We start from the raw sequence: 15975 nt of genomic DNA on the forward strand, positions 1-15975 counted from the left end.
CACTGAGGAGCGTGCGCGCCAATTTGAGCGTCTGAGGCGCTGCTGCGGGGAGAGGTGCGCGGGGGGGGGGGGAGGCTAAAGTGGGGCTGGAGCCGGGCGGGGAGGCGAGGCTTGGGGGCTGCCTTCCAGAGCTGCCAGGCGGCTGGGCTTCTCCTGGGGGATTTCTGGCTGCTCGGCTTCTGCGGGGAGAGCTTCTTGTCTTCTTTAATGTGTGTGGTATTGTCTTACTGAGAACTGGAGACATTTTATTGAATACTAGGAAAAACACAGGTTGTACCTCTAATACTGGTGATACATTTGATATGTTTAATTTTGTACTTTTAAAATATATATTTTAAGAAGTATAATCATTTTTAAAAGTTAAATTCGCCCCCCCCCGTTTATTCTGTTATAAAAGTCGCACACAACAGGGAAAGCTTATGCTGCTACATTTCTACCAGCTAAATAAATGCATTTCAAATTTTTGCCTGTGGGGACGTTGCTTAAAAACACAGCATGGTTATTTTGTGTTAATACAAAGGTCCAAATCATTACTTTGCTGGTCTATGTTGTTCATTGGTTTCTCTTCTGATTTTCTCCAGGTTATAAAGCCATGTGGGATACCGTGGAGCTGTTGGGTGGTGATGATACAGGGAGTGGTGCCCTGTATCAAAGAAACACCCTTGTTAAAATCACCTCGTCCGAAAAGGTAGAATTACTTTTTGTGACATCACTGCAAGAGAAGACTATGTAAAGACCTGTATAATGAATAACTTTAAAACTGAACTAAAAATCATGTTGACAGATGTTTCAAAGGTGCCACTGACTGATTTGTCTTGTCAGTTGAAATGGGACTATAACTTAGGTTAAACTACTGTGGCATTATGGACTGTAGTATCTGGTCAGCATCTAGATCTTCCAGAGGGCCACATTATTATAATAAATAATAAATAGTAATAAATAATAAATTTTATTTATACCCCGGCCAAGACTGGGCTCAGGGCAGCTAGCACCAAATACATAATACGTACATTAAAAACACAAAATCAAACGATTAGTTGAAAATTTGAATCACATTTAAAATCAAAATACAATTAAGTGGGAACCCACGAATCATAACTGTAGGAGTAAGGAATTAAAAGTTCACCAGGCCCAGCCACCCGTTCTGGTTCCATATGGGCCGATAGAAAGAGCCAAGGAGGCCACTTACATACAGGGTCCCATAGAAAGAAGGGGGTCAGACTGAGTCCAAACCAAAGGCCAGGTGGAACAGGTCCATCTTGCAGACCCTGCGGAAAGTTGTCAAATCCCACAGGGCCCTGGTCTCTTGCGATAGAGCATTCCACCAGATGGGGGCCAGGACTGAAAAGGCTCTGGCCCTGCTCGAGGCCAGTCTAACCTTGAGGCCTGGGACCTCCAAAGTATTATTGTTTGTGGACCATAAGGTCCTCTGCGGGGTGTACCAGGAGAGGCGGTCCTGTAGGTACGAGGGTCCTAGGCTTGGGAAGGACATGCTAAATAAAGGTTTTGCCTGGCACCTAATTATACAGTAGTGCCTCGCAAGACGAAAAGAATCCGTTCTGCGAGTCTCTTCGTCTTGCGGTTTTTTCGTCTTGCGAAGCAACCTTATTAGCGGATTAGCGCTATTAGCGGCTTAGCGGCTTAGAAAAAGGGGGGGAGCGAAAAAAATTGCAAGACTCGCAAGACGTTTTCGTCTTGCGAAGCAAGCCCATAGAGAAATTCGTCTTGCGAAGCGCAAAACCCTTTCGTCTAGCGGGTTTTTCGTCTTGCGAGTCATTCGTCTTGCGGGGCACCACTGTATATATATTGATTACGTTAGGTGAGCCTCCTTGTTCTACAAACAGGGAACCACCACTGAAAATGCCTGTTCTTGTGTTGCCACCCTTGGCCTCCCGTGAAGGGGCACACAAAGAAGGGCCTCATGACGATCCCAGGGTCTAGATTGGTTCAAATGGGGAGAGGCATTGAGGTATTGGGCTCCTGAGCCTTCTATGTCAAGAGCAACACGTTGAATTGCGCCTGGAAATTATTTGGTAGCCAGTGCAGTTGGGCTATGATTGGTGTTATGTGCTCACAATGTCTTGCCTAGGTGAGCAACCTGACTTGCATTCTGTACTAGCTGAAGTTTCCAAGCCATTTTCAGAGGCACTGCAGTAATCTAACCTGGGGGTTACCAGAGCGTAGACAACAGAAGTTAGGGCGGCTATCCAGATGGGGCGTAGCTGAGCCATGCCATGCCACCAAGGCCACCTGAGCCTCAAGTAACAGTAATGGATCCAGAAGTACGCCCAAACTAGGTACCTACTCTTTCAGAGGGAGAATAACCCAATCAAGAGCAGGCAACCTCCCATTTATCTTGTCTAGGGAAGCATCCATTAACAGTGCCCCTGTCTTACATGGATTGAGCTTCAATTTCTTGGCCATGGTGGATAAAAATCAATGATTTTTAAAATAATAATTAAAAAATTGATTTTTTAAAATAAAATGCTTTTGGAGGGAAAATCTTTCTACAGATAGTTTTCTATTTAAGCTACATTATACAGTGGTACCTCGGGTTACAGACGCTTCAGGTTACAGACTCCATTAACCCAGAAATAGTACCTCGGGTTAAGAACTTTGCCTCAGGATGAGAACAGAAATCGTGCTCCGGCGGCATGGTGGCAACAGGAGGCCCCATTAGCTAAAGTGGTATCTCAGGTTAAGAACAGACCTCCAGAACGGATTAAGCACTGTAGTCCAAAGGCTGTTCATCAGAAAATAGGGATTTACTTTAATTTTTTGATAAATGAATTCCATTAATCCATTCACAATGTCATGCTCTTCCAGAGGTTTCTGTAAGATTATTTGGGGCAGTTTTTCTAATGAGAAGATATTGTCACATATGCTTGTTTTTGCAGTTCTCAAAAGTGTGAATTTGTGTCTGCAGAGATGACATGCCTTTTCTTCACAGGAAAAATGTTATAAAATAAACATACAGAGTTGAGGAAAAAACCTTAATCCCATTGTTCCTTTGCAAATTCATAGTCACAGAATCAACCCCTTACCTCTTAAATGCTGAGTTCCAAGAGGTTCAATGAATAGTGGAATAGATCTGCACAAGTAGCTAAGTGTGAAGCAGTAAAAATGAAAGTGCAAACCTTGTGAGCAGAATACTCCACAAATCTTGGGATCTTTGTGTAATGATTGTGCAACTCAGACTTGAGGCAAGTGCTGAAGGCTCTTCAGGGCTGGCAACCTCTTCCCAATCCCACTGGGCTCCAACAACTGCACCAACACTTAACTGTACAGAATACACACCTGAATCCAAAGCAAATCCAAAGAGGGGTGGTGGTGGTGGAAATAGTAACTGGGATCTGTAAGTCCTTGGTGAGACTTTGAATTGCTTGCCAGACAACTAATAAGAGCTCACTGGTTCCAGGTCCTTCTTCCCAGAGCTTGCCTGACATTGTCCAAACAATAAAGTCTACCTGGAACTTCAGTCCTGCAGCAGGAATCCCTGAACTTCTCTGCTCCAATCCTTTGCTCCCCTTTTCCAGCTTTCCAGCTGTTCATTCTGCAAGCCTGTTCCAGCCTGGGCCTACCAACTGTATCTCCCCCCTCCCCCCGCACTCTAGAAAAAGAAAGGCCAGCCTCTCCAAAGCCAGGGCTGCTGGGAGATATAGCCCCTTTTAGATTCCATTACATTTGTGTGTAAGGTCTAAGTTTTTTTTTTAAAAAAAATGTTTAACCACATCAGTTAACAAACATGGATACATATGCTATGTTATCATTTTAGTTAAATAAATTATTTAAATTGTTATTAAGGAAATTGGTTTTTTCCCCTCCTTCCAATAAAGTGCAGCAGAAAAGTTGTCCAAATATGAAGTTAACTTATTAAACCTCACAATAATTTCATAATTATCGGTCTATGTATTTCTAATAGTATAACCAAATCAGTAATTTTTTATATAACTGTAAAAACCACTATGAAAATTTATTATTCCAAAAATGAAACATTAATCTGGTTGTAAATATTAAGATTATACCAGCAAGAATGAGCCTTTCTGTAAAATAGTGATTTAAATCAAGTCTTACTGACTAGTGATTTAAATTGTGATTTAAATAGATTTTATTTACAGTGGTGCCTCGCAAGACGAAAAGAATCCGTTCCGCGACTCTCTTCGTCTAGCGGTTTTTTCGTCTTGCGAGCAAGCCCATTGACGGATTAGCGGCTTTTAGCGGCTTATCGGCTTAGCAGATAAGCAGATAAGCGGCTTAGCGGCTTAGAAAAGGGGGGGGGGAGAAAAAAACCCCCGCAGGAACTCGCAAGACATTTTCGTCTTGCAAAGCAAGCCCATAGGAAATTCGTTTTGCGAAGCGCCTCCAAAACGGAAAACCCTTTTGTCTAGCGGGTTTTTCGTCTTGAGAGGCATTCGTCTTGCGGGGCACCACTGTAAATCAAATCCACCCTGTTCTTGGCTCTCATCCGGTCCACGACCGAGACAAGACATCGGTCCAGTCAGATGCTAGATTTTGTGCTAGATACACACAGAAAGTTACAACACACAATTTAATCTGGACAGGCTGCTTATCTGTTTGTATTTGTAAATAAGTTCTGTTTACATTCAGATGCTTTCTTTTATTGGTCAGGTTTTGTCTAATCCAAAGTTATATGGCTGTTCCTCCAGTGATGGATGTGTGTTGGTGGCTGACAGAACAGTGGTGGTGCTTGATAATATTTGCCAGTCTCTTAAGATGTTTCTTCAGTTTGGTGAGCTTACCATTTTGTATCTTGAAGCAGCCATAAATTGAATACTTGGAACTTTCAACGTAGTGTACCTCAGTTTGTTTTCTTAATTAAAATCTGTGCTCTGATCTGTAGTTTTGCATGTTCTGTGATAAGGTTTTGAAGTCTTGAACACAGGAACTCTTTCCCCTTTGAAGGAAACAGATCAGCCTGGTGTTGTCATGCCCTTATAAAATCACTTGATCAGGGCAGTGGCTCTCAGTATTAATGTTGGTATATTATAGACACATAGCCCAAATTTTTAAACGTTTGTCAAAATAATTTTGCCATCTTTTGACCTATGAGTTGTTAAGACAGTAATAACTATCTAGTATTTCCCACAGCAGAGGAGTGTATGAGGCAAAAATTCAATGCATCTCGTTATGTAATAATACATAATCATTTCTGAATCTAGTCACCCGTTGTGGTATCTGAATACTTCTTTTTAAAACCTTTTAGAGACTGAGGTGGAAGTTGTTGGATTGTGTCAAGAAGCACAGTTTCTTGTGATTGGGGAGAGAAGTGGAAACCTACATCTGATTCATGTATCAACAAAGCAAACCTTGTTAACTAATGTATGTAGCTTATTTCTTTTTTGCTTCTATAACTATATGCAGCTGCCTGAGACATTCTTAAATATATGAAGTGTAAGTTGCCTCATACTGGTTGCATTGATATGTGGCACTAAACCCTGGGGATAAACCTAGGTGAGCTTTGGCTCACGTATTGCCTCCTTCCTTTTCCTCCTTTTGCTGATTGCAAGGAAGAGATTGGAAGCTTTTGCTTATATTTTCAGCTAACTGTAGTTACTCATTTTGTCCAAGAACTGTGGTTAGGGTTAAATATAGTTTAGGGAAATAAGGTAGGATTGTAAACTATTGTTTGAAGTTGGCTTTCTCTCTAAACCATAGTTAGTACTAACCATAGTTTCTCTGGATTTAAACATAGCAATTAACCATAGTAGATAAGAGGTGTGGGAGAGTGTGGGAGCCCTGAGGCTTGGTATGTAATACTAAACCATAGTTCAGTGTTACTTCTGAACCATTCCAGCCCAGGTACATCAATAGTCCAGTGTCATCAAATCAGTTGAATTTCCTGCTTTGCTATCAGAGGTCTATTTCACTAGAGATGCTGATAATTGAACTGTGGGACTTATGGGTGTGAAGCATATATTCAACAATTGAACTTTTGTTTTGGTATCCTGGTGAATTTCTGCTGTTGATGTGCTGACTGATTTTAAACTATAATAGATACTAATGTAATTTACAAAATTCATGATTTGAGTAGGATTAAATTAATATGTGGTGTAAATTACATTGCTTTTTTGAAACTCATTCTAATAACTTTTTTTAAATTAAAAATGTGTTTAGATGTTGGTTCAAAGATCTTCAGATGACAGGACTTATCTGAATCTTATTCTAGAAAAAGATAATGGAGATACAGGTACGATATTTTTTCTGAATAAGCTCAGGTTTTTCTCTTGTAAGCTCAGCTTGAGTGGGGGAGGGGAGGAAATGTAATGCCATAGAATTCTGCCTGATACAGGATACTTATATGAGGCTGATTTGAACTTGCTTCTGTGAATTTTAATCATATTTCAACTTGTGCACCCTTGATTATTTTTATTTACTTTGATTTCAATTACCTTGGTGTAAACCAAGTTTTCTTCCTTTATTTGCTCATGTTTGGAGATGCCAGGTGGCAGTTCCTTTACTTGAAGAAGATCACATGGACACAATTTGATAACCCTTGCTGGGAAGACTTCTTGATATTTACCTTGTCTTTGATTATTTTGATAGGAACCTACCATGCATTTATTCTCACAAACTGTGGCTTCTTCTACATTACGCACCTCCCATTTGCCAAAACTCAGGAAGGTAGGACAAAGTTGTTTTAGATCTAAAGCCTAATTGTGCATCATTGCATGGAAACATGTAGTAAGAGATGGAGTTTTTCTTTCTGCTTTCTGTAATGATTAGAATCTCAGGTTTGTAATGTGCTGAGCACCAACATCTTAATGCTGCAGGAGCAAGAGATTTTGTTTAAGTGGTAATTGATTATGTGTATTAATTGAATTGCACTGGCTTTGATAATCTTTATTGGTTTGTAGTATTCAATGCAGACCAATTTCAATATGTTTGCTTTAGAGAGCCAACAATAACCACACAACTGCTGCAATTGTAATATTTATAAATGAATGCAGGATACTTTTCACATGACCTTGAGCAGGACTTCAGGAACATTTAGTGTTACTTTCACAGTATCACAGCTTGTTGGGGTGTATTAACCAGAGATTGTAGTTTGCAACTAACTGGTTACTTTAACAAATTGTCTTCATAATCCATGGCTTGATGTTGGCTTATTTTGAAACTAACCAGAGTTTGTTGTTAACTGAGATTTTTGGTTTCTTCACAATTATAATCTGGGATTTTGTGAAATTGAAATTAAATGCTACCAAATCCTCACAATCTGAATTGCTCCATCGCTCCGCTTGCGTGCGCAGAAGGGTGCCTCCAGTTATGAAGTTTTTGGGATACGGCCGGGGCTCCGGAATGGATCCCATTCGTAACTGTAGGTACCGCTGTAATGAGACTTTTTCAAAGACTGATATATCATGGTATTAGATTTCATTGATGCACAGACACTAGTCCATGGAAGCTTAAATTACACTAATCTGTTAGTCTTAAACTGCTTCCAAGACTCTTTCTTTATGTTTGTATACTATAAGTTATTGTAGTAAGCTACTGCAACTGCAAATTTCCTGAAGTATACATTAAAAAAGAGGCCAGGCTAATAAATGTGTGATCAGTAAAAAGTTTACAGAAATCAAATCTGCCTTCTGAATCTGTGACTACAACAGCCCAATAGAAAATACTTTTAAAAAATAGATATGTAATGTTGCTTTTCTCAACACACATTTTATGTTTATGCAGCAATTGACAAGCTGGACTTCAATTCTGCAAAGAAGGCAAGTGGGAGCATTCATATATCTTATATATTGTGTTTTGGTTTTTGAAATAGTTTGGTTGTGATTCATAGTACTGGGTGTGTGTACGGATCTACTAGGGATGCAAAATGTTAATTGCCACATTAAAAATGAATTAATATATCACATTTGTAATCCACTGCTCTTCTGTGATGGAGATTAAGCAGAGTAAGTTATTCTTTCCACTTACCTCAGGAACAGTACGATGCAAAGAACTTTGTGCATCACTTTATTGATGGAAGAAGAGACCTTCCCCTGTTCCAGGAACCTGAAGAGATTTCATAGAGCTTTGCTAACATTCTTATAAGGATAGCTGCCAGATTCAAGGTTGATATCTCTGGCCCTGATGAAAAAGTATGCCCCATATGAAAGCAGATGGCAAGCACCAACTTCTCTCATGGGCAGGAGGGAATGCCTCTTCTAAGATGATGCCTGCTGCAACACATGCGTGCATCACCTTATTAATAAATAAATAAAGCAAGCATGCTTATTCCTTTAGAAATGCTATTTTTATCCATATCCAAATATCTGAAATGTAATTGATAAAACTACTTGGCTAAATAACTCATTAGGTTTTTTTAATCAAGTTACTCCTCCAAATTAATTTATCATTTCTCTTGCGATTGTGAGTTATTTCTACCACTTTAACAAAAAGTAAAATCTGTGAGTGGCTATTTGTCTACCTTACAGTTACAAGGGCAGGTGGAAACATGTTTTATTTCTACAAAAGACTATCACACCATTGGCTGCCTGACTTCCACAACTAAGCACACAACTAACAAGATCACTTTGATAATAGGGGTAAGTATTATTTGAATACCTTTGTCTGTGAACTTCCTGTGGGTTTATCTGCAGCAATCTGTGCTGACTTCAGGATGTGTGCAAAATATTTGGCTTCTGTAGTCCCTCTTATGTGTTCCCATCTCTCTGTTGAGAGATTTTGTACCCAGGTGTGTTTTGCTCTTTTTGTCTTCATATGTCTAAGGCCACAAAATGTGTCATGTGATAGTTGTTTCCTTTTCCCAGCCACTTCATTGCTAGCTGTTGCAGAGACAGGCAACATCATGGTTGAATATCCCTAGTGTTATAAGAATTTAAGGTCTCAAATATATAAATTAAATGTTCATAAACTTACAAGGCACATAAACACATACATAAGTATATAAACCACATGTCTGGAACAGTGCAGGAAAGCAGTCCTGAAGCCTTTTTGACTTTCCCAATGACCTCAAATATTCCTCTGCAGCAAGGGAGGCAAATGGGGAAAGCCTTCCCATTGTCTCTTTGCTCACGAATCCTGTCTTAAGGGTGTATCTGTGTTTGAAAAGAGTAGCCAGACTGCCCAGGTAATGCAATCAGAGACCATTATCAATCAATCAGTGACCATTACTGGTATCCTGGCTTCTGCTGTAGGCTGCCCCTTCTGTGATGTATGTATGATGTATTGGGGGGTGGTCTTAGGCTTGCAGGGTGGCAATTTCAAAAAGTCTATATAAGGGCTTGCACACCATTGTTCTGGGTTCCTCTTCCTCCTGCATGTGGTGAGGGAGGACCCTGTTGCAGCAGTTTAATAAAGATCAGGCTTACTAGCTGCCTTGCTTCTCAATACTCTGGTTGGCCTCTGTTATTTTCTCCTACCGATAGGGAACCTACATAAGGACTCTATATAGGCTCTTGGGTACCCCATAATGGAAAAAGAGCAGTTTTTCTTATAACACTACATAGGTCTGGCGAGCGGGGGCATGGAAGTAATGTCTAGTTCCTGTTCGGATGTATGGGCACTGGAAGTGCTAATTTCAGCTTCCTGGCATTTTTATCCTCGGGGGACGACAACGACAACCCATTCATGTGATGATATATTAATGTGATATGTGCAGTGATCTACATGCAGGTTACAGCTGGGCTCCAAGCACCTTCTCCATAAAGGGGATTTTAATAGTAGTAATAATTTTATTATTTCTATTATTTATACCACCCATCTGGTTGGGTTTCCCCAGACACTCTGGGCGGCTTCCAACAAAATATTAAAAATATGATAAAGTATCAGACATTAAAAACTTCCCTAACAGGGCTGCCTTCAGATGCCTTCTAAAAGACAGATGTTTATTTCCTTGACAACTGATGGGAGGATTTTCCACATGGCTGGCGCCACTACCGAGAAGGACCTCTGCCTGGTTCCCTGTAACAGTCTACAAAAGCAAACACAACACGCTGGCTAATAACTGTTAGTAAATATATAATCGGTATGATGTCATTCAAAATATACAAATAAGCCACTTCAAAACAATATATATCATACAACACATCTCACAAAATATACAAGTAACTGCAAGACAGTGCATCCGGAATAGTTCAACTGTTTCGGAATAAAGTCTTCATCAGTGAATAATTATCAATGAAATATACATACTAGTGAAGATCATACTAGTGGATCATGGAGACCTCCATACCTGCCCACCCCGTCCCCCCAAAACAATACTTCTGTCTTGTCAGGATTCAACCTCAGTTAGCTTCCAGCCACTCACATAGGACCTTTACTGCATTCACTGGTTCTGATTTAAAAGAGATGTAGAGCTGGGTATTATCTGCATAATGGTGAACGCCCAGCCCAATCCCCCAGTGATCTTTCTCAGCAGCTTCATATTCATGTTGAAAACATGGGGGAGAGGAAAAGCCCTGAGGCACCCTGCAAGTGAGAGCCCAGGGGTCTGAACACTCATCCCCCAACACCACTTTCTGGATATGGCCTGGGAGGAAGGAGCAGAATCACTGCATAACAGGACCCCCAGCTCCCAACTCCTTTAGATGGCCCAGAAGGATTTTGTAATGTGTGTAGCAGTTGCAATTCAAAGCAGCACTGGAAAAATCCACCAGCAACTGGTGGCCCAGAGTCTTCCAAAAATGTGATGCTGAGCCCAGAAATTGGGGTGGGAGAGGGTTCCAACTTGCTATTACAATTTTAAAATCTTTGTGCCTATAATGATTTTCATAAGAACTAAATATCTTGAGAATCACTGATTAGGTCTGTTGTGAAACAGAATGCAGGTTTCTGATACAAATACTTTTCTTAAAAGGGTACAGGTGACTGTGTGATGTCTGTGTGGGAGGTGAATCCTAACAAAAGGCAGATAAGCATTCAAAGTGTTGCTGATTCAAGTTTGATTGAAGGTATGTTTTCCAGGCATAGGCATCCTAAAGAACTCTTTTTTTTTCAAAGACTGTTTCCCACGACCTTTGATATTTATTTAAAAGCCTTTGTTTCCATACTCTTCCAGCTTGTCAATATCCTTTTTTAACTGTGCTGCCCAGAACTGGACACAGCAGTTCAAGCGTGGAATAGAGCAATACTATGATTTCCCTTGATCTAGACACTATACTTCTGTTGATGCAGTCTAGAAGAGCATTAGCCTTTTTTGCTGCTGCATCACACTGTTGACTCATGTTCAGCTACTAAGACCTTTAGGTCTTTTTCTAAGTTCTCATGCTGGGGAGCGGGGCGGAAAAAGCCACTCCTGGAATCTGCAAGTGACTGACACAGACATGAACTTTGGATTTCTGAACTGTACATAGTTGCACTAAATAAAACCTGGAAAAGACAGGTTGGAGTCCTGGCTGTTTACTTGCAAGCAACCACCTAGAGACCTGATATTTTCACATGTACTATTGACAATCCAGGTGTCCTCCATCTTATATTTGTGCAGCTGGTTATGCCTGCCTAAGTGTGTTATCCTACAAAGGGGGTCTGGAAATAGCCAGTCCTTTTTAGCCAAATAAAGGCAAGCAGCATCTTGGAAAGGGTTCAGATTTATTGCAGACTGTTGTAAGAATAAGTGATCCAGAGGAATTATGGACTCCGAGCATACATTTCAAAACCTCTTTATAGCTTTTGCTTTACAGGATTAATTTGTGATCGATTCTTTTCAGCAATACGATTGGATAACAGAACATGAACAGCTTGATTGGTTTACAAAAATTATGCTCCTATCTACCAGCAATACAGTGGCAACAGATAGTTCTGAGCAAAGTTTATAGATTCACTAGTCTTCTGTCTCATACAAATGCCTTTGTAGTTTCTAGTCTGCGAAGGGCAATGAGCTCTTGGTGTGTTTTGCTAAGCTGATAAGAAAACAAGAGGCCCTGCTTGCTAGGAAAAAGACAGAAATATTCTCAGGTGGGGATGCAGGGAGAAAATGCTTAAACTTCCAACTCTATGATTCTATTACTCTACAGTGTAAATCCTTCATTTACTCAATTGACAGATTATCTGATTGATACTGGACATCTCTGGCTTTGGGATTTAATGAGCTTTACATGTGTGGAAAGAGAGAGATGCCTATCTTTCCAATACATTTCCAATAGAAGACAATGGCACAGATACATTGTAGTTGTGACTGTGAGAATGTGCTTATACAGACTTAGCATTTAGCAAGCTTAGTGAGGTCAGTTGTGTTTGAGAAACATGTACTGCGATAGAGAATGCGAGCATAGGTGCATGCTGTGCTGTGTTGAGCTGAGGGTCTTGACATCTGTCCCAAGTTATGGGTCCCAGGTTACGACAGCTAGGTACATTTGTCTCTTGAAATCTTTATTAGCTTTGACCCTGTTTCCTAAATGGTCATCTTAAATCCCCAGGGTAAATCCCCAGGGCAACGCTCAGGGCCTCAGGACCCTAGAGTTTCTGTTCAGAGACCCCAGGTGTTTTACTGTAGGGATGGGGAACTCTGTGACTGTCCAGATGCTGCTGGACTGCAGCTACTATCCTCATCATTGCCAATGCCATCATCATTTTATTATTTGTACCTCACACATCTGACTGGGTTGCCCCAGCCACTCTGGGCGGCTTTGAACATATATAAAACATAATAAAATATGAAACATTAAAAAACTTCCCTGACTGCTGGCCCTACTGGCTAGGGCTGTATTGGAGTCCTGTAATATCTGGAGGGCCACAGGTTCCACACCCCTATTTTACAGTTTCTATTTCAAATGCAACTTTTTAAAGCAAGAAATTAACAGACTTACATCCTTTTTTCCTTTTTACATTTTTTTACAGCTGCAAAAATGCTTCAGATTGTAGATGAATTATTGTTTGTCTTGGATAATGAGGCAAGTGCTATTTTGATTTATTTGTTGCCCAGTTTTACAGATTGCTCCTGGATAAGGTTATGTTCCATAGTTTCAGTATTTGGCAAATGGACAATTAGTAAGAAAACGTTTGTTTCCACTAGTCGAATTCAGAGCATTCATAACCATGATGAGCTCTTATTTAAATGGTTAATTAATATATTAAACTTTGGTTATGTTTTAAGAATGTTTAAGATAAAGACTACTTATATTTTTAATTGATTTTTAATTTCAAGTAACAAAGCATACCCATACAAGGAATATAGAGTTTAGTAGAAAAGAAGGAAAAATAGCAGCTGATGGTTTTAGTTTTAGATGTTTCAAGAAAGCCAGTCAAATGAAAGTTTTTCTCGATAAGGTTCCATGACTTGATGGAGGGTGAAAACCTTGTTTGGTTGTCTTAACAAAGTCAGTAAAAGGATACCATGTTGAGGTGTGAGCCTCCCCCCCCCCCCGATTGATACTCCTTTTGTGAAATGGTTAATTTGTCCACAAGTAGGATTTCCAGTGTTCAAAATTTGCCATGCCTGAAGTCTCCACCATTTGGTGGTGCATACCTAGGGATTCTTGGAACTTGACTGTTTTTGCATACTAGCAACACATCCTGTCATGTGGAACCAATGTGAGAGAAGATGTGCACTGTGGAGAAAAAATGGAAACGATGAAGGGTCAGAAGCCATTGACAGCCCTGATTAATGAACATGACAAATTATCCACCGAAATAGAAATGTTTGTTTCATAGTATGAAAGATCTAAGTATTACAAATGTATACTTTCATGGTTCATATAGTCAAAGGTAATAGGTCTTAATTAGTTACATCATAATGACACTTTTGTTTTCTTTTTCTTGTAGAATGGTTTGTCTTTGTGGAATATTTGCACTCTTACCATGATTTGGAGCTGTTGTTCTGTTCACATTGAAGAATTTCTTCTGATTTCAGAATCAGATTTTTCAGCAGCTGCAGGGTAAATTCAGGATTATAGCATACTTGCTGAGAAATATGAAAGGGTGTGCCACAGCAGAATGGCTCCTCCCCTAGCCTCTTACCAGAGCTGATGCCCACACTTTCTTGAAGTTTTGTATTGACTGACTTCAGAATCAGCCCCTGGGAACAAAGAAGGACCTAATTTCTGAGCAGACATCCATAGGAATGGGCTGTGTGTATGTGTTGTGTGACTAATCAGTTGTTATTGAACTACATCTCTGGCCAGTAGCCATGTTCCATGCTGAAAAACGGGGGTGTTGGGAATCCATAATCATTGCAGGGCCACAGGTTTCTTGTCCCCATATGGCAAGGATAGGCAACTTGGTGCCCCCTCCTGATGGAGCCAGCATGGTGCAGTGGTTAGAGTATCCAACTGGGTTCAAATTCTCACTCAGCCGTGAAGCTCACTGGGTGACCTTGGACCAGTCACTGTCTCTCAGACTAACCTACATCACAGAATACAATGGGGAGAGTGAGAATCATTTATGCCACTTTGAGCTCCTTGGAGGAAAGGTGAGATACCAATGTAATAAATAACTAAAGTACTGAAATAAAATGTAAATGGTGATGGCTCATAACTTTTGTCATTAGTTGATGCATTTCCCTTCTTTTGTTAAGACAGGGGATTGCCAGTCTTAAGCTAGTTGCTTTGACAAACCCTGATGATGGCAAACAGGTAAAAGCTTCAAAACATTGTGCCTGTATTTTGGCAGCATCCTTTAGGATTATCCTAATTGCACTATTTCTCTGTAGATGAGGAACATCGTGGTGTTTTCACTGCCTACTATGCACCAGCTCTATTCTTTGGAAACTACTAATGTTTCTTCATTGATTCAGAGCGGAATAAATACGGTATGTTTTTCTCTTTTCTTCAATCCTAAGTAAGGCTGACGAGGGGGAATGTAAAAAGAAATCCAAGTCAGAGTTTAAGTATTGTAGGATTTGGTACAGTGATTCATCAGATATTAAAAGCTTCCCTAAACAGGTCTGCCTTCAGATGTCTTCTAAAAGTCTGATAGTAGGTTATTTCTTTGACATCTTGTACAGTTAAGGCACATGCTACATATTGTTTCCCATGCAGGATACAATTTACTTTTTGGAAGGAATGTATGAAAATAACCAAAGGTAAGTTTGCACTTTAATAAAATACTATAAAAAGCTGCTGCTTTATTTTTGATGGTTATCAAAGCTCTTTTTTAAACCACACACTCATTTCTAGGGCATCAGACCATCCAGTCTCACTTCTGGTATTGAGATGCTTAACTGAAGCCTTGCCTGAGAACAGGTATACATATATTTTGACTTCTACTACTGCTTATGTAGAAAATTTGGTACTTGTGATATGGCTGAGCCAAAGTTAAGTGTGTCGTAAGCCTCATTAACTTCAAAGTGAAAGAGTTAAACATATGCTTAACATTACAATCCTATAAGTGTCCACTCAGATGTAAGTCCTATTGAGTTAATTGCAGACTCATTCTCCCAGTAAGAACATAGGAAGAGAAACTTGTCTCCAGATGGAAATCCCTAAAGGTAAATGAAATGGGCTTTGGACCAAGAAACCTCTGAAATCAGTTTCTTTACATCTAAGAGAATAATCACTAAAATGATTGCATAGATAGCACCTCTTTCTTGTCTTAATGTCAGATAATTTCAGCTACCACAGCTGCTTGCTGGAGAGAGTTTGAGGAGGTTTGGTCATATTTCCTTATGTGGTGGTTCTGTAAGGCAGTCCTCAGTTATTTAATTGTAGAATTGTAGAGCTGAAAGGAACCCCTAGGGTCATCTAGTCCAACTCCCTGCAATGGAGGAATCACAGCTAAAGCATCTGTCACAGATGGTCATCCAACCTCTGCTTAGAAACCTCCAAGGAAAGAGAATCCACCATCCTTGAAGGGAGTCTGTTCCACTGTCAGAAAGTTCTTCCTGATGTTAAGTCAGAATCTTTTTTCTTATAACTTGAAACCATTCATTTGTGTCCTATCCTCCAGAGCAGGAGAAAACTAGCTTGCCCTTTACATATTTGAAGATTGCTGTCATATCTCCTCTTTTCCTGTCTCAATCCCTGCTCCCTCAACCGTTCCTTATAAGGCTTTTTCTGTGGTGGAGAAACCTTG

At 40.1% G+C, this 15975-nt stretch overlaps 1 protein-coding gene across 5 annotated transcripts in view; it reads left to right on the forward strand.

Annotated features, from left to right (window-relative positions):
• Window positions 1–560: 560 nt before the first annotated feature.
• KNTC1 (kinetochore associated 1) overlaps window positions 561–15975 on the forward strand; it is a 90423-nt gene continuing 75008 nt past the window's right edge. For 4 of the 5 annotated variants that reach the window (XM_081842593.1, XM_081842594.1, XM_081842592.1 and 1 more), the window contains exons 1-14: window positions 561–688; window positions 4630–4750; window positions 5225–5340; window positions 6136–6208; window positions 6565–6642; window positions 7699–7733; window positions 8442–8552; window positions 10826–10919; window positions 12805–12857; window positions 13729–13841; window positions 14480–14537; window positions 14615–14713; window positions 14943–14986; window positions 15081–15146. In XM_081842593.1, coding sequence (XP_081698719.1) covers window positions 593–688; window positions 4630–4750; window positions 5225–5340; window positions 6136–6208; window positions 6565–6642; window positions 7699–7733; window positions 8442–8552; window positions 10826–10919; window positions 12805–12857; window positions 13729–13841; window positions 14480–14537; window positions 14615–14713; window positions 14943–14986; window positions 15081–15146 — 1157 coding nt within the window. In that variant the 5' untranslated portion in view covers window positions 561–592. Of the gene's footprint in view, window positions 689–4629; window positions 4751–5224; window positions 5341–6135; window positions 6209–6564; window positions 6643–7698; window positions 7734–8441; window positions 8553–10825; window positions 10920–12804; window positions 12858–13728; window positions 13842–14479; window positions 14538–14614; window positions 14714–14942; window positions 14987–15080; window positions 15147–15975 lie in introns of those variants that run through there. The other variant, XM_081842596.1, reaches the window with a different exon arrangement.

Source organism: Podarcis erhardii (assembly GCF_964252035.2).
Source record: "Podarcis erhardii genome assembly, chromosome: 15".
NCBI classification, from domain to species: Eukaryota; Metazoa; Chordata; class Lepidosauria; order Squamata; family Lacertidae; genus Podarcis; species Podarcis erhardii.